Genomic DNA, 18,829 nt, shown 5'->3' on the forward strand with positions numbered 1-18,829 from the left:
CATTTATATAACATTCATTCCACAAATAGTTGCAAGTGCCTGTTATGTGCCAGGTATGCCAGAACAATGTAACTTGCTCGATCTTTCTCTCTAAAACATACCTGCCAGGCTCCCTATCCACATCGCTCTCTAGTTCTTTTCTTCAGAGCACTTATCATTCTCTGTAATTATCTTTCACCTTTATTTTGCTTGTTTATTGTCAGTCATCTTTCACTAAAATGCATTTTCTCCAAGATCAACATCCTTGTCTGTCTTGGTCACAGCTGTGTGCACAATGTCTAACAAAGAACTTGACATGTAATAGCTGAAGGATTCATTCAATTTGTGTCGCATTAGTTTACTATTAATGTAATCTATTCATTCAATATTTGTAATTAAACAAATGAATGTATGTCTATGAGTGAAAGGATGATGGTGATTCTAAATCCCTGCTCTTATAGTACTTATCATTCAGTAGGGGAGACAGATAATCTGAGTACTTCTATGGTCAGTGTCAAAATCCAATTTTGCTAAGCACAGTTTTCTATTCTAACTTGCTGAATAAAAAGACGGCAATTGTTTTGCAGGAATCTTCCACAGCTTCCTCTCGAGAAAAGCCTGGAAAACTAGAAGCACAAAGTAGTAACTTCCTGTTTCCTAAAGCCTGCCACCAAAGGGCACGCAGCAACTCAACCAGTAAGTGTCTTCCCAACATGTCTTCAGGAACAGAGCTCAGCTGTTCCTGGATAGCAGGACTATTGGGAGGATAGCGATCTCTTCTGGTCCAGTTGGAGTAAACTAGCATTGGAGTCTGCTCAGCTTCATAGTGTGTGCATGCTCTGGCTAGCCAGAGTTCTGTGTTGTCTAGCCAGCTCTCCTCATGGCTCCAAGTGCCATGCCGGAAAGACCTGGGTGTGGGGAAGAAGAGACCGGGCTTTACTCATGCTGTGTCTCCTAACATGCTCCTTGGTCTTGGGAAGGCTTCTGTCTCTTAGCTGCAACATGATGGAGGTTGAGGTTGGAAGATCTCATGATTTTTATTAGCTGAAAATAGAAGATGGCTAGTACAAAGTCAAGAAAATGTGAAGAATGCAATAATACAGAAAAACCTGAAGAAATTAAAATCACACCAAATCATAATATTAGAGATCATCTATGTTCACATATTCAGTTATTTCCCTTCTATGCCTACATATGCTATAAAAAACTTCACACACGCATTTATTTATATATAACTATTTCAGGTCATCAGAAACTCTTGAAAACACCATTTTTTAGTGGATTCATGGTATTTTATTATATGAATTTATGAAATCTAGTTAACCAACTCCCTATTATTAGATATTTATAAAATCTACTTAACCAAATCCCTGTTATTAGGTATTTAAGTCATTCTCAGGTTTTAACTAGTCTAATCAAGTTGCTGAATAGGTACACGAGATTTTGTCTGAGTTTGTGATGATCTTTCAAAGAAAATACAGAAGGCAGTGGCCTGGTTAAGAGCTCGCATTTGGGAGCTAAGGCACTTGGATCTGGGTTCCGCTTCCAGAACTAGTGACCTATGTGATCTTGGGCAAGTCCCCTCTGAGTCTCACATGATTCTACTGTATGATGCACCATCCTTAGTGATTTCCTATTATTGGAAATAAAAATATTTTTAAAAAGTTACTTGCTTTTTTATCATCAATTTTTACTTATTCTAGCATAATTTTCTAGAAATGGAATTTGGGGTCAAACGATAGATGTAGTTTAAGGCTTTTTATCTGTATTGCCAAATTTCAGTAGCTAATATTCTTTCAATAATATATATGAATACCTATTTCTTCAATCATAGCTCACATGAGATTATGATTTTTGATAAATATTTGCTTTACAGCAATTTACAGATTTACAGGTTTTTCTCCTTTCCCTTTCTCCCTCACCCATTCTTTGCTTTTTTACTGTTTTGTTTCACAACCAAGACCAGCTATACAATTGGTAGGACTCACTGTAAAATGAAAAGGCAGGATTGCTGTTCAAAAAATATATGAATAATTTCAAAAAGGTAGAAGAAAATCTTTGAACCAAGTTGGGATTCTTCAATCACAGGGCCCCAGGTGACTGTGCAGGCCACGTGCCCCTGAAGCCAGGCCCTCTTGCCCCCTGGGAGCTGAACCCCTCAGAGCTCCCTGGCTCCCTGGCATCCCCAGGGCTCCCTGGCTCTCTGGCTTCTGATTGAGCTCAGTCAATGACAGGCATCAATGGAGGACTGGCAGGGGGAAGAGAGCCACCAGGGTGTTTCGTCCCCTGCTCCCCCACCTTGGTGCTGCAGTGCTGGTGGTGGCTGTGCCCCTCTATGACAGTAAGTTGTGTCAGGGTGGCCTGTCGTTTCCAGTGCCCACTGGGCTCTGGTAACACTGTTTCCCCACCTTACTCCTTCAAGCCTGGGGTGGTAACAGTGTCTGGTACCTCAATAGGCCTCGTTATTTTTCTAACCCGGCCCACCCCTCTGTGTATGGCTCCTTTACCCAATTCTCAGAATCCCAACTGAGTGTGCCTTTTGTTTCTTCCCAAACCCTGATTGATACACTGATAAAAATAGATGGAAAAAAAAAAAGTACCTAGGCTGGCTGCCACAGCTTCTGCCTGTCATTCTAGCCCTTTGGGAGGCTGAGGCGGGAGGATCGCTTGAACCCAGGAGTTTGAGATCAGCCTGGACAATATAGTGAAACCATGTCTCTACAAAAAATTTTTTTAAAAAAAGAAAACCCACTAGGCATGATGGCTCGTACCTGAGGTCCCAGCTGGTAGGAGGATCCCTTGAGCCTGGGAGGTTGAGGCTGCAGTAAGCCATGATTGTGCCACTGCACTCTGGTCTGGGCAACAGAGTAAGAGCCTGTCCTGCCCCCCCGAAAAGAGTACCTCTTCATACAGGTGAAGTTAAACATTCCTTCATTTATTTATTTTGTTTTTGGTGAGTTTGCCTATTCTTTACTGAAATAATCATCTTTTTATCATTAATTTATAAAAAGCCTCTTGGTTAAATTAATATTTGACGTCATACTTGTTGAAAATACTTTCTCCAGTTCGTTGCTTTTGTTTTAATTTTTTAACATTAAGATGTTTTAATCTTTATGTAATCAAGTTTACTGATCTTTTCTTTTTTAATGTGAAAGTTACTTCCACATTCAGGTAACTATTAAGTCTGTGACTATATATACTTCTAATTTGTAAATGATTTATCTTTTTTCCCTCAAATTTACTGTATTATCTGTAGTTTATTTTTGGTGTTTGATATGATGTAAGAATCTAGGTAGATTTTTTTTTTCTAAATGAATAGAGAATTATTCTAGCATCACTTATTTACAATCAGTTCCTTTTATTTTGCCTTTTTTGTTTGTTTTGTTAATCTCATGCAAACGATATGCAGTTAGGTCCCTGAAAGCAAATTTGGCAATTTTTTTAAGAAGAGAAGCTCAAGGCCGGGCGCAGTGGCTCACGCCTGTAATCCCAGCACTTTGGGAGGCCGAGGTGGGTGGATCACCTGAGGTCAGGAGTTCGAGACCAGCCTGACCAACATAGAGAAACCCTGTCTCTACTAAAAATACAAAATTAGCCGGGAGTGGTGGCACACGCCTGTAATCCCAGCTACTCAGGAGGCTGAGGCAGGAGAATCACTTAAACCTGGGAGGCAGAGGTTGTGGTGAGCCGAGATTGTGCCACTGCACTCTAGCCTGGGCAACAAGAGTGAAACTCCATTTTAAAAAAAGAAAAGATGCTCAGATAGTTGAAATCAGTGTTATAGATCATATTTATTTTTACTTAGCTCTTTTTATGCTTTTTATTTTGATGATTCCTTGCCATTTGTTTGTTCTTGGCCTCTTGCTATAATGATTGTGAAAGGTTTATTTAATTATTGTCTCTACTTCTGATTTCCTTTAAGTTTTAATTAATTACCCAATTAAGTTTAATCAATTAATTAATATCTGACATAACATTTTCCAAATTGTCCCCCTCATGAAAGATAAAGAAGTTAGCTTGGTGTTATTCATCCCTTTTCCATGGATTTTTCCATTTTGTAATTCAACATAACTTTATAAACTCATGACAATATGTAGCTCTAATATAGCTTTTTTGTATATAATCATGACAATATATAGCTCCCCTTTCAAAAACTATTTTGTTTTTTTTGGTTTTTTTTTTTGCATTGGGTTGTAATAACCAGCTTTCAGTTAACTCACTTAATACTCTACACTTAACTGGTTTAAACTTCCCCCAATGGAGATGATAATTTTGGTACATTTCCTAGTTGGCTGGAGTGCGTCAACAAGCAATGTTCTGAAACAGTGGGCCGAAGTGGGCACTGAAATCGACCCCAGACCAGGGAGAGTTTTGGAGAACCCACTCTGTCCTGACTCTGGTCTGCGTCCCCACAGATCTGAATGCCTAGTGGGAACTGGAACCCCCACACAAGTGGAGCTGGGTGTGGCCTGAGCAGTTGCACTGGGCTCTCCTGTGGCTCTGAGGTCAGGTTGATCTGCTCTGTGAACCATTCCAAGTTGGCAGCCTGTTTGTTCATCCTCATTCCCTCTGAACCCAAAGCATGCACCACTGGCCACCTTCAAGTCACAGGTCACCCTTGCACTGCTGTGGATGGAGAGAATGCAGGGAGACTGGGATTCTGGAGGCTGAGGTCATGCCTCAGACTGTTTCTTCACTGATCCGGAACCCTCTGGGCTTCCATTTCCTCACTGATAGAGGAAGGAGTAACTCCAGCAGGGTTCCCAAAGGACAAATGACGAGCCGCCTGCATCATCTGCACAGGCTGACAAACATACAGGTTTCCCCAGACCCGAAACGTGCAGATATGGATCAATAGGTTGGGTGGAGCACTGAAATCTACCTTTCTATTAAACACTCCGGATAAATATAATGCACAGGCAGAGTTAGCACTAGAGGATGTCTAGCCTCTCCTCTCACCCCCCTTTCTTGATTCTGTGTCCTCTCTTTGCAGCGTGTGGTTTTCTGAATCTTCTGGCTTCCTCTCCCTCCTGGTCCATCTGGGAGCAGTTGGTCCCTGTAACTCAGAGAGGGCCACCTACTCGCGCTGAGGCAGCTGCTGGGAGCAGCTGTTCTTGCAGGGGCAGGTTTCCCCAGCCACCCTCTGGGCCCCGATGGACCAAAACCTCTCCCTTCTTCACCTTGTCTTTGTTCCTTTCCTCATCCCCCTTTAGGGATCTCACACCCTCAGGGATACCACTCCTCTTTTCTTCTCAAGCTACCCTGGCCAGTGGCTTCCTCTCTTCAGCCTATAAATAAGCTTAAGTCTTTCCCATCCTGAAAATAAAAGCAAACCCAACCCTGCTCCATCCTGTGTTTCGTTTGAACTACCACCAATCTTACCTTTTCCTCTAGGGGAATTTTTCACAAAAGCCTGTCCATTCACTCGAGCCTCACTTGGCCCTCAGGATACTAGGCAAACCCTGCCCCTCTCCTGGCCTCTAGAACGGAACTGCCCAACACATTAGCCACATGTAGTCTTGAGCACTTGAAATGTGACTTATTCAAACAGAGATGTGCAGAAAGTATCAAAGACCCACTGGATTCAAAGACTAAGTGCAAGAAGAAAAGGATGTAAAATATCTCACTAATAATTTTACATATTATTTATATGTTGAAAGAACAATAGATATAACAGACCAAATAAAATATATTATTAAAATTAATCTCTCCTGTTTCTTTTCACTTTGTAAATGTGGCTACTAGAAAATTTTTTAATTACATAGGTGGCTGGCATTATATTTCATTTGGGAAGCACTGTTGTAGACAATGACAGGTTAAATCAGATCATCTGTGAAGGTTTTCCCAGCTGGATGTGGTAGGGTAGGGAGGTAGGGTAGAGTTCCCGGTTGGATGAAAGGAAGTCTGTGGTTTCCACAAAGTAGAGGAAGCCTGTCGCTTTGCATTTTTGCAGATATCCAAAGAATCAAGAGTTGTCTCCGTGTGTGTGTATCCCTGTGTGTGAGTGCCTGTGTAAGAGGCAGTCAGATAGGATCTCCCCTGCCCCTGTTCCTACTGGGTCTCGCCTGTTTGTGCTTGTCCTCAGAAACCTTTGTGTTTTCCTCCTTTCTCTCCTTGGTTGGGATTGAAAACACCGGGGCCTGGATCTGATGCAGCATTGTGGTTTCTGAGAGCTCAGCACACTGATTGACTTGCAGGAAATGCCTGTCAACTCTTGTTGCATTGAATGGAGGTAAAATGGAAGTGAGAGTCCCGTCTGCACCCTGCAGTACAGACAGCATGCGTGGAGATCATGACAATGCTGCTCATGTCTTCCGCGGCTACCTCTCCCCACCACGCACCTGGCACAGGGTGTTAAGTGGTTTACAGTCACACTGGCCCCTGGCTAATGAGGGGCTGGCAGTTGGTGGGGGCTGATATTGTTCTTAGTTGAACTTCGCATTTTGAGAGCACAAATGATTTCTTGCTGTTTTTCCTCTTCTGGTTTAGGTGTTAATCCCTACTGCACAAGAGAAATTGATTTTCCAATGACCAAGAAATCTGCAGCGCCCACAGACAGGCAGCCTTACTCTCTCTGCAGTAACAGGAAGTCCCTCTCTCAACAATTGGACTGTCCAGCAGGAAAGGCTGCGGTAAGAATGGAAGGAGGGAAACTCGGAGAAGAGTTTCTCCCGGGGAGAAGGGAGGGGCCCAACATTAACAGTGGCTGAAGAGGCCTTCCCAGTAGTTTTTTTGTCCGCAGAACTACAGAGGAGAGGGTCTCGCTTAGTAGCTGCAAGAAGGTACAACCATCTCTGGGCTGAGAACCGCATTAGAAATGGTCATCCATTGAGCGCCCCCTTGTGCCAGGCACTTGCAACTGCTGCCACGTGTGTGCTATTAAGAGCTAACATGTAGAGAACACGGCACGCGGGGGGACCCTGAACTATGGCTTTGCGTGGATCGCTTTATTTCATCTGCACATACTCCTAAGAGGTAGAAGAGGGAGCTACAGCTTGGGCAAGTTAAAGGATTTATGCACATTCACACTGTTGAGGAGAAACAGCTGGGACTTCAAGTCTGATCTTTATGACTCTGAAGCCTGTGCAAAAAGGCTTTTCACTCCTATAATCCAGTGACCTGCTTTACCAACATTGCCTCTAATTCTTAAAACAAGCTTAGAAAGGAATATGTTGTTAGCCCCATTTTGTGGTAGGACACTGAGGCTTGGCAAAGTGAGTAGCTGGGTTTATGCATCTTAAAACCTATAGGACCAGAATTTAAACTGCCCTGTGTGCTCCTCAGTCCATGACCTTCCCACTACAGGTGTCAGCTTGCAGGCAGAGAGCTAAGCAGGTATAAAGCACAGTGTACCCTACACACGTCCCACCAGCTTGCCTTTCAGCCCCAGCCAAAGCACGCTGTGCCGCACGCTGCCACTTTTGGTCACACAGCGCCCTCTGTCTGTAGCATCTCACCCCTCCTTCTCTGATCTCTATCTCTAGAAACTGCCCCAGCCTTCAAAAACCTTCCTAAGGTTCCCTTTCGCCTGGGAAAGCTCCTGATCTCTCCAAAGGCGTGGACTTCACATTTTCCCAAATGCCCATCAGGAAGCAACTGCACTCCTCTCACAGTGCTCACCCAGCCTGTCTTGTGAGTGTCATTTATGTTAGCATTTCATCTCACCAACTGACTCTCCCAAGGAGGGTCTCCACGGTCAAGCAATGTTTCCCTGCATAGTACATAATAGATGCTCAGTGAATTTCATCTCTCTCTTCCCTTCCTTTCCTTGAGTCAATGTGTTTTTCATTCCCAAACTGGGAGTGTGGTGTCCCAGTGTTAGAAGAAGGTGGCTTCCCTGGTGCCACCCTGAGCTGAGAACTTTCCCAGTCCCTGGTTTTCTGCACATCTGGGGTCATACAGGAGTACACCGGAGCCCTCCAATATCTGCAGCCAGCGCTGGGTCCCTGAGGATTGGGCTAGCGGGTACTTCCTGGGGGAAGCTGCTTCCTGTCTTTGCTGCCTCATGCACTAGGATCCAGGTCCTTGGGAACAGGAGGCCTACCTGGCCAGCAGGGATGGGCTAAAGATCAGCCGGTAGTAGCTGCCTGGGAGGCTGTGCTGAAAAGAATTGAGGGGTTACATTCCACCAGGAAGGAGTGCTTCAGGGGATTGGCAGTGTTTTGGGGACAGGAGTGGGAGACTCAGTTATTCCCTCTACTCAACTCCTCAAAGTTTAGGAGGCAATTAGACACTACGTTAGTTGGAGACAGAACCAATAAGAGATGTATAGATAGACACACATACACAGACACACATACACAGACACACACACACACACACACACACACACAGAGCGAGAGACTGATCATAATGAATTGGTTGGTTTATGGGATTATGAAGGTAGGCAAGTTCCAAGATCTTTAGCATGAACTGACAAGCTGGAGACCCAGGGAAGCCTATGGTTTAGACCTAATCAGAGTCTAAAGGCCTGAGAACCAGGAGAGCCAATGGTGTGGTCCCCATCCAAAGGCCAGCAGGCTCAAGCCCAGGAAGAGCTGATTTTTCAGTTGGAATATGAAGACAGGAAAAAGGCTGATGTCCTAGTTCAAAGGCAGTCACGCACAAAGGATGCTTTCTAACTCAGGGGAGGTCTGTCTTTTCTCTATTCAGGACTTCAGCAGATTGGATGAGGCTCACCTGCATCAGGGCAGGTGCTGTGCTTTGGCTACAGATTTAAATGCTCATCTCATTCCAAAGCACCCTCATAGACACACACAGAATAATGGTTGACTAAATATATGGGCACCCATGTGGCCCAGTCAAGTGGACACAGAAAATTAACCACCACGGATGTCCACGCGTGATTTCACATTGTCTTCATAACAGCCCTCCAAAGGAGGAGGAGAGGGAGTTATCAGAGGAAGGTTGTTTCTGGAAGAGAAGAAGAGAAAGTGGGATCCACAGTGGACGGGAAGGCCAGGGAGTGGCTTACAGGAGCTGGGTATTTCCTGGGTGACTTTGGAGAGAGCGGCCCATCAGGTGTGGGCAACTGCAAGCCAACAAGAGAGAGGGTGATCCAGAGAAGAGCAGCTCGTTATCCAGGGAATGCTAGTAATAAAGAAAACATGCATTCCATGTTCGCTGCCTGCCAGGCATGAGGCGATGTGTTTTACATAGATTCATGTATTTGTTACCCAAACAGCTATACAGCCAAGGGAGTACAACCCAAAGAGCTAAGTACTGTTAATATCCACCTTTGACAGATACAGAGGCCAGGCTGAGAGAAGTTAAGTGGCCTTCCGAAGGTCATCTAATTCATAGCAACAGGATGGATATGAACACAGGCAGCTCAGAGCCCATGCCCTGCTGCTTCCTCTGCCCAGGTGGCATGGGGACAGCATGGGCCTGGGAGTCAGCAGCCCGGGATCCTGGTTCTGCCTTGCGGCATCTCCGATATCAGAGAGCAGGGAGCAAGCAGCTACCTCCACATTCACAGCTGATGTGTCTGCTTTCGTGGACATGCAGGAAGCACAGCCTTCAGCCCCAGACTCTTTCCAAATATTAAATGCTGAAAGTAGCAAACAGTCTTAGAATTTATAATAATGACAAGAAACATTTATAAGGCACTTGCTATGTGTCGGGCACCGTTTTAAGCACTCGCATAGATTTATTCTTCAAAACGACACTATTAGATAGGCCCCATTAGGACCATGCTTTTACAGCTGAGGAAACTGAGGCAGAGAGGGCTAAGTCACTAAGCTAAGGTCACCCGCCAGCTGATAATGGGCAGAGTCAGAAGAACCCAGACAATGGGGTTGCCAAGTCTAAGCTCTCACCACTAAGCCGTATTTCCCCTCTGCAGGGCGGCTTCCTGTGGCACACAGCTCTGGTTCTCATTCATGAATAGTTAAGCCCATCTGCCTACCCCAAAATTACGTTCTGAATTTTGAAGTCTTTGGGCTCCGCCCCCTTGCCCACGACCTCCTGCCTGGCACAAGGGGAGTTCTCAGTAAATGTGTCTTGGATTGAACATAGTCTTAGGGCGTTCTTGGTAGCTGGCTTCCCAAATTCTGCCTGAGACCTGGCTTATGAGGACTTGTCCTGGAGGCAGCGTGTTCTGTGATGTTAACCTGGGCCCTACTTCCTTGACAAACCTTAGTGAGCCTTTTGGCTGCTCATCTACATCAGGCTCAGCAAAGCAGGCTCCTAGAACCAAGGAAGTCCCTCCCCACCATAATCCTACCCACACCCCACTAACCACATTCTGGTTGTTACGCTGCCTGCCCTTAGGAGAAAGAGGACTTGGTTCCTCTCTTTGGCTGGGCTTTTCCTCTTCCTTGTGAGGCATGTGCTGCTGTCCTATGTGGCTAATCTTCTGCCTACTCTGGTTCCTTGTTGCAGGGAACTTCGAGACCAACACGGTCCCTGAGCACAGCTCAGCTCGTGCAGCCATCTGGGGGCCTCCAGGCTTCAGTCATCTCCAACATCGTGCTGATGAAGGGCCAGGCTAAGGTGAGAAGGGATTGTGGCCAACAGGAAGTCCTGGGGGGCAGCACCAGTCTCCAAGGAGCTGCTGTGTCCAGGGAAGGATGGGAATAGGACTACTGGGGTGTCCTGGCACATCAGAAGAGACAAACACAAGAGTGGCTAGTCTTAAAACTCACACCTGGCTGAGTCCAAGAAGCACACATTTTTCTAATTAAACAAAGTGATCGTTTTATTGTAAAGGATGCCAGTCCCTGCCAGCTGCCTTAGCACTTTCAAAGCTTGTTCTCTAATTCATTCCTGGCACAGTAGTTTCCAGGACTTAATTTTACCTGATACATAAATCCAAATTGTTTACATAGATTTCTGGATCCTGAGTTTACCTCTGCCATTCAGATGTTGGCATAATAAAGCAGGGACCCATATATTAATTTATAAAAACATATGCTACCTACTACATGTGGGAAATTCAATGGTTGATAGTGCTTTTGGCTGTCAATTGTAGCATCTGGAAGAGTCAGAACTAACTCTACCTCTCTCAAGATGATGAAACATCATACTGATCTCTGCTTCACAATGGAGATATATCCAAAGGGGATACAAAAGTATTGGTGGTGATGGTGAGATAGGGGGCGTACATAGGTTTGCACTGCTCCCAGAACATGCCACGTTTTGCGTGAGGTTGACTGCAAAGCTCTCAGGCCAGCCCAAGCAACCCAGGTGCTAAAGTAATGGAAGGGTGGTTTCTTTATGTAATATAATTTTTTGTGTGGTGTGAGGGGAGGACCTAATTGCTACTTATGGTCTGTCCAGGGGGAGGGGCCCCACCATACACCTCAAGTCCTCTTTCCCTCCATCTCCTGTTCCTTCTGTCTGCTGGGAGCTTAGCAGGAAATAAAAAAGAAGAGAGACATGAGAGATGCTGGGACGAATGCTCCTCTGATCACAAGGGAGTAACTGTCTTCTATGCTGACTTTCTCTGAAGGACCCATTTTCTGATTAGTAAATCATGATGCTTTTTCCCCTTCAATTTAGGTAGTAGTATTTTTTTGAATTGACTTTTAAATTGTTTGCAGTGCCCAAACGAAGGTGAAATGGTAAACGCCACCAAAACTCATGTGAAGATGACCAAAAATGGTTTAAGTTATCTTGGTGTGCACAAAATGTGCATTCAATGAGTAATCTTTATGAGGCCGGGGGGTGGAAGAAGATGAATCATTTGATATAGAAATCCTCATGTACAGAGCAGTGATGATGAGTTCAGAAATAAAGCAGGCTTCCCACTATCTGGCGATAAAACCTACACCCCAAGATCTCATCACTAACAGGATGACAAGTAGCAGTGAAGCAGGGGGAGGAGGAGTTAGAGCCAGAGGGATCAGCAAGTGCTTGAGGTAGAGTCAAAAGCAAATCACACAATAAAACCAGCCACCAAAACCCGGGCATTGTGCTATGGGCTTTGCAACCATAACTCCTTTAATCCCCACAACAACCCTCCTATTATCTCCCTTTTAGAGATGTGCAGCCGGGCGCACTGGCTCACGCCTATAATCCCAGCACTTTGGGAGGCCTCCTGTTTGAGTCCTGGAGTTGGAGACCAGCCTGGGTAACATAGTAAGACCCTGTCTCTACAAAAATAAAATAAAATAAATAAAATAAAATAAAATAAAATAAAATAAATAAAATAAAATAAAATAATAAATAAAATAAAATAAAAAAATTAACCCGGTGTGCTGGCACATGCCTGTAGTCCCAGCTGCCCAGGAGGCTGAGGTGGGAGGATTGCTTGAGTCCGGGAATTTGAGGCCACAGTGAGCTGTGATAGAGCCACTGCACTCCAGTCTGGGCAGCAGAGGGAGACGCTATCTCTAATGAATATCTCTGTGTGTATGTGTGTATATAGATATGGAGACGGGGGACCTGGGAGGTTGCAGGACTCGTCCAAGGTCACTTGGTTAGTGAGGAGCCGAACCAAGGCAATGACCCCAGGCTGTCTGACCCCTGGGCCTTGTTCTTAACCATGATGCCATCCTGAGTCCTCAGGATGGGTGAGACTTTGAGTCTAGAGCCGCTGTCTCAGCCAGGACAAGGCGAGGGGCCCGTGGAGGAGCCCTGAAGGGGCTCCTACCTCACCTTTTCCTAAGCCTGTGCTACTCCTGGACACCATTTGTCCTGCCCATCCTGGAACACACACCACCTTCACCAGAGGCTTAGAACAGCTGCTTATCCCCACAGCTCTCCCACTGACTCCCTACAGTGTCAAGAAGATGGAGGACAGCGTGTTGTCTCTGTGGCACGGGGTGATGCTCCTAATCAGTGGAGCGGCTCTGGCCTAAAGTAAACTGCCCATGAGCAATGGTTCTGTTACAGCAGTGGCCATCACTTTAAAGGGTCTGTCTAGAAGCCAAGCTACTGGCCACTGCCTGGCATGCTTGTACGTTGGACCCAAAAGCCTGGCCTCCAGGTGCATTTATGCCTTTATCCTGTAATACGTGCTTCTTGAGCACCTGCCTGAGGCCAGACACAGAAATAAGATGCATTTACTGTCTTCAGAGAGCTTATAGTCTAGAAAGCTGCTTATTAGACTCAAGCTATGCCCTCTAGGGCGGCATGGGGTGCCTTAGTCCTCAACAAAATTGAGCAAGTCACATGGATTTCCTTTGCTGCTTTTCAGGTCTGCCAGGCCATTCTGTGAACTCACTGGCCGATTTGCAGGGGAAGCTGTGCCCACCCTCCCTTCTCTTCCTGCTGTAGACCTCACTCAACCTTTCCCGGGACTTATTCCTGTTTGGCCTTCTCTACTGCCTTCTGGCTGCTCCCTAGCTGGAACTATCTGCTGAGCTATGAGTTTCTTCTCCCAGAGCCACCTGCACAATTCCAGGATATGTTTGTTGGCTCATGGGAATCACCTAGGACAATGGCAGATAGAGCAGGTGCAGGAGGGAGAGCACGTGATTGGAGGGATGTCCTTGAGAAGGGGATTGAGAAGGACTTTGGTGGGAGAAGGGCTACATTGTAAAGCTGCTACTATTATTACTATTGTTGGTATTTTTATGATTGTTGCTAGGCATTTTACTTTCAAGCACAACCCTGTGAGTTAGGTAATATCATTATTATTTTAAAAGGAGGGAAACTGAGGTTCAGAAGCAGAAAGTGATTGGCCCAGGATTGCCAACTGGAGGGACAGAGCCAGGGTGCTGGTCTCCATCCAGCCTCCCTCTGTGTGGGAAGCATCAGATTCCCGCGAAAGCTCCAGACGCTACCCAGCCCAGGCTGGCCTTCATGCCGCTGCTCTTGCTATTTTTGTTGTTGTTGTTGTTGTTAACCTCTGAGACCTCTGAGACCAAAGCCACCTTCTCTCCTTCCCAATCCCTTTGTTCAGGGCTGAGGCAGGCCCTCAGAAGGCATCAGCCCAATGAGAAGCATGGAATACTACCCCTAAATCAGACCTTCTCTTTTTTTCCCCAGGGTCTGGGCTTCAGCATCGTTGGGGGAAAAGACAGCATTTATGGCCCCATTGGGATTTACGTCAAAACCATTTTTGCAGGGGGAGCAGCAGCAGCCGATGGAAGGCTACAGGAAGGTAGGCTTCCCAGCCCTTTTCAGACCATGGTGGAGTCATCAGAAGCAGAATCCAGAATTGCTGGGGCCATAGAAGATGTTGGGGATGCAAAATGTGTCTTGAGTTGTCAGGATACAGCCAGCATGCATCCTGGGGTCTGCAAGCAGTGGGGACACAGCTCCCCCGAGGGGGTCTTCATTATGACTGGCAGGTTGGTTGTGCATGTTTGCACATTTAGCCCCTGGCACCATTACCCCTTAGCTGGTCTTGGGGCCAGCCTGGGTGGGACTGAAGTCTGAGGGGTCTGTTTCTGACCCTTCCCTCCTCTCACCCATTCTCTCGGCTGTCTTTCCCTTTCCATCCAAGATCCTGTCTCAGTTGCTGGGATCCGTTAACACCCCCTCTCCTTCATTCTCCCTGTCCTTCCTAACCCACAACCAAAGGGAAACCAGGTTCAATGCTTCCAACCCTTGTAACGGATGAGTCTGATAAACATTTGCTAGGAGCCTACTGAATCCTAGGGTCTAGGAATACAGAGAGAAACAATCAGGCATGATTCCTGAAGAGCTCATGATCTGCCACAGGGACCCTCTCTTCCACTCCCCACCCACCTTTCTTCCATCAACCCACCCGCTCTCAACTCTTTCATATCCTCACAAGACAGAAGCCTCATCCATCCTGGGAGTGAGGGGCCGGGGAAACAGAGCTGCCTGTCTTCTTGTCCTGTAGAGTCAGGGTTCCCCCCACCCCCACCTCCACCCTAAAGTCATACATGGATTATTGAGCAACAGGTTTGGCCCAAAGAAATTGCCAGGTTTCAACTCAGGAGGCAAAGTTCAGGGGCTGGAAGTCACAGGGCAGAGAGTACCCACTGCAGGCCAAGGACTGGGCCATACACCAGAGGTCTGAAGAGAAGTGACTTCATAGCATTTTCACTCTTCTCTGTCAGCTCGCTTTCTATAAGCTATGCTGGGAGCCTAACCACCTTTAATCATCTAACTTGCTTAGGGCAGGGTAGGCACACTACAGTCTGTGGGCCAAATCTGGCCCACCGCCTGTTTTCAATATCTCATGAACAAAGAAAGGTTTTTACATTTCTAAATGGTTGAAAATTTAAAAGTGTTTTTGATTATTTTATGATATGTGGAAATGAAATGAAATCCAAATTTTAGTATCCATAAAAAAGCCTTCTGGGGACTCGAGCACGCTCATCCACGTACCTGTCATCCAGGGCTGCTTTCATCTCAGCAGGGTGCCCCCATCTCAGCCTCACAAAGTGCTGGGATTAGAGGTGTGAGCCACAGTGCACAGCTAGAAAAAGAAACCTTAAAAGAAACCAGAGAAAAAGGATGGATCATATACAATGGAACCATGATTAGGTGACAGCAGATTCATCAGTAATGACCAGGTCCAGAAGTCAGTGTAAACATAGTATTTATATCTGAGTTGCTTGGTGCAATGTTGAATTCAGAGAAAGTGCTCCCTGTTTGTGTATTGAACAAATTGAAAGAAAGGGAGAAAGTGGTTTTCTGTTCACATAGAAATGGATTTTATGTTACAGCATAGTGTGGAGTGCTTGCAGCTCACAAAGGTTAAAACTTTTACTATCTGGGTCTTTACAGAAAAAGTTGATCAACCCGAGCACTATGCAGAATTACACATACAGATTTTAGGGTGTGGGCAATGGTGAGCCTTTGAAGGTTTTTATACTATGGGAGGGACCTGCTGTGACCAGGGTTTTCAGAGGCTTCAGGAAGCAGAGTGTAGGATGAAGTGGGCCATTGTGAGCCCCAGGCTCCAGCTCCAAGGACTGCCCAGAGGCGGTAACCCTGGGAGGAGAAGGGAGCAGATGAGAGAAGTGACAGAGCCTGAGCAGAGGTCGCAAAGGGTGGGGCGGGTCAGAGAGAACTGGAAGGTTTCTGGTCTTAGTAAACTAGAGAAAGACATTGCCTTATATAGAGGAAGAGGCACTGGAGGAGGAGGAAAAGGAAGGCAAACCAGGATGTGTAGGTTTGAGTGGCAGAAGGGAGAGCGATGTCCCTGGATGACCACGAGATGGCGCTGTCCAGCAGGGAAATGACATCCGTTCTCTCTCCGTTCAGGGAGTTAGAAGTGAATGCAGACATTTGGGGAGCATGGACATTAGAAAAACAGCTGAAGTTACCAAGCAGTTGATGGGGGAGGAGGGGAGGGGAGGGGAGGGGAGGGGAGGGGAGGACAGGGGAGGGCCCAGGTGCAGTTCTAGGGTAATAGCTAAATCAAGAGGGTGGTGGAGAGGAAATGTCAAAGAGAGGAAAAAAGAACAGTGGGATCAGAATTGGGAGTGTGCCATCATGTGTTTTATTATCTTTTGTACTTTTCTGTGTTTAAACAAAGGGGTGGGGGAAGGGTTGAAGTGGCAAGAAAAGAGAATATTGTGTTTTGTTCTCTTTCCTGAATGTAAGCCTGCCCAAGCCAACCTTTTTATTTTTTCTGAGCATTTGCCTCCCTTAATTAACAGCAATCATAAAAATTGAAGATTTCAATGAGTCAAGACTCTCAGCTAGTATATGATCCCTGATTCTCGCCTCAAAGATTGACCAAATCATCTTTTGTAACTTCTTTTAAAAGTAAATATTTGAATCTTGAATTCAGGGCAAATACATTAGTTGCAACAAAAGTTTGGTGTACAGATCAAAGCTACTAATGTTTTACTTTTATTCCCCTTCCAAGAAACTATTGTGTAAGATTTATTTGGCAAAACCTAATCAGCCAGCTTTTACCAGATATAGCCAAATAAGGTCAGGACATTCCAAAAAGCCCAGAGCTGGGCTGTGTGGCCCCAGTAAGATGGACATTCTAATAACTTAAAGAGAAGTCTAGCCCCTTAGGTAATTAAGAATGGACATTCTGAATTTTTGTTGTCTATCCTTCTTTCAGCACACATGTAATTATATTCTGATGTTTTAAATGTATCTATTTTCCTTCCCAGACTTGGAGTCTCACAATGACAAGGACTGGTTCCTTTTATTTTTCACTTTGGCTCCAGCAACCTAACAGACGGAACTGATTTGAATACTCTCCCCACCCTGCCTCCAGCCCCTGTTTCCAATACGTAGACTTGTGAAATAATATAGCACATCCAAAATCAAAATAAAGACGTGGAAATGCCCAGCTGCTAAGAAACAAAGAAACAACTTTAAATCTAAGAATGGCAGACTCGGGTTGATGATGTGGCGGGGAGGGCTGCTGGATGCTTATAGACCTTAAGGGCTGGAACTCAGATTTGAATGCCCACATGGGCAGAGGGGACAGAGCCTTGGGTCCATGTGAGGCTCTGAGAACCTGCACACAGCCTTGATAATGAAAGAGTTTCCCCTCAGTAAAGCCAACAGGCCCCAGGGGAGCAACAAGGAAACTTAACTTTACCCATGGCTCCTCAGTGGGCAAAAAACATCTCTCACCAAAAAGTGAATATCAAAATTGTGTCATATATGGGCATGCAGGTTACATTTATAGTTCCTGTAAAGCAAAGGTAATGCCAAGGTAAGAAATTAATATGAAAACTAGTCCCAAACCAGTGAAAACCTTGGGGTGCCAAATGGAAATAAAGGAAAAACTGGCAGTGACCTGGGGTATATGGGAATCCCATAGAAAAACAGAATATCCTGAAAATGAGTTTATAAAGATTACATACTATAATACATCAGGAAATGTCCGCTGTTGAGGAGAGTCAGCAGAAATAACAAAGAGGAATGTTAGCCCTTAACAACTTAACAGAACAATCTAAAAGAGACTATAGAATTGCTATGTTTAAAATCATTTTAAAAAGATAAAAAAAGGAATATAAACTGTAAGACAAGACCAGAACACAGTTAAAAAAAAATAAGTGGAAGTGAAAAAAATAACTTCTGGAAATGAGCAAAAAAAGGAGTCATTGAAATAAAAAACTCAATGGATGGCTTAAACAGAAGATTAGATGCAGCTGTAAGGAGAATTAGTGAACTGGAAATTATCCAGTAGGCCATGCAGATCAAAGAAGAAAAAGATGAGCACTAAAGAAATATGGAGAATAGGTTGAAAGGGTCCAAAATACATTTAATAGGAATTTTAGAAAGAATAGAGTGAAAGGGGAGAGATAATATGCAAAAAGATAGTGGCTTATAATTTTCAAGAACTGACTTAAGTAAGGCATGATATTTCTGCTTGAGGAAACACAAAATGTTTCCTTTCTCTCTAGTGCATCATAGTAAAACTGCAGAATATCAAAGACAAAGGAAAAAGAAATCTTTTCTTTCCTTTTTTTTTTTTTTGAGACAGGATCTCATCCTGTAGCCCAGGCTGGAGTGCAGTGGTTCAATCACAGCTCACTGCAGCCTTGATCTCCCAGGCTCAAGTGATCCCCCACCTCAGCCTCTGAAGTAGTTGGGACTACAGGTGCATGCCACCACATCCAGCTAATATTTGTACGTTTTGTAGAAACAGGGTTTCGCCATGTTGCCCAGGGTGCCCCCATCTCAGCCTCACAAAGTGCTGGGATTAGAGGTGTGAGCCACAGTGCACAGCTAGAAAAAGAAACCTTAAAAGAAACCAGAGAAAAAGGATGGATCATATACAATGGAACCATGATTAGGTGACAGCAGATTCATCAGTAATGACCAGGTCCAGAAGTCAGTGTAAACATAGTATTTATATCTGAGTTGCTTGGTGCAATGTTGAATTCAGAGAAAGTGCTCCCTGTTTGTGTATTGAACAAATTGAAAGAAAGGGAGAAAGTGGTTTTCTGTTCACATAGAAATGGATTTTTGGTTACAGAAAGAATGATTCTCCTACAAGTATACT

The 18,829-nt window shown here is 45.0% G+C and overlaps 1 protein-coding gene across 10 annotated transcripts in view; it reads left to right on the top strand.

Annotated features, from left to right (window-relative positions):
- IL16 (interleukin 16) overlaps positions 1 to 18,829 on the top strand; it is a 147,494-nt gene that overhangs the window by 97,006 nt on the left and 31,659 nt on the right. For 7 of the 10 annotated variants that reach the window (XM_063596883.1, XM_063596880.1, XM_063596881.1 and 4 more), the window contains 4 exons: positions 567 to 675; positions 6,469 to 6,611; positions 10,363 to 10,473; positions 13,915 to 14,029. In XM_063596883.1, the coding sequence (XP_063452953.1) occupies positions 567 to 675; positions 6,469 to 6,611; positions 10,363 to 10,473; positions 13,915 to 14,029 (478 nt within the window). Of the gene's footprint in view, positions 1 to 566; positions 676 to 6,468; positions 6,612 to 7,463; positions 7,612 to 10,362; positions 10,474 to 13,914; positions 14,030 to 18,829 lie in introns of those variants that run through there. The other 3 variants (XM_008963101.6, XM_024925683.4, XM_008963100.5) reach the window with 2 other exon arrangements.

The sequence above is a fragment of the Pan paniscus genome, chromosome 16 (genome assembly GCF_029289425.2).
Source record: "Pan paniscus chromosome 16, NHGRI_mPanPan1-v2.0_pri, whole genome shotgun sequence".
Taxonomy (NCBI): Eukaryota; Metazoa; Chordata; class Mammalia; order Primates; family Hominidae; genus Pan; species Pan paniscus.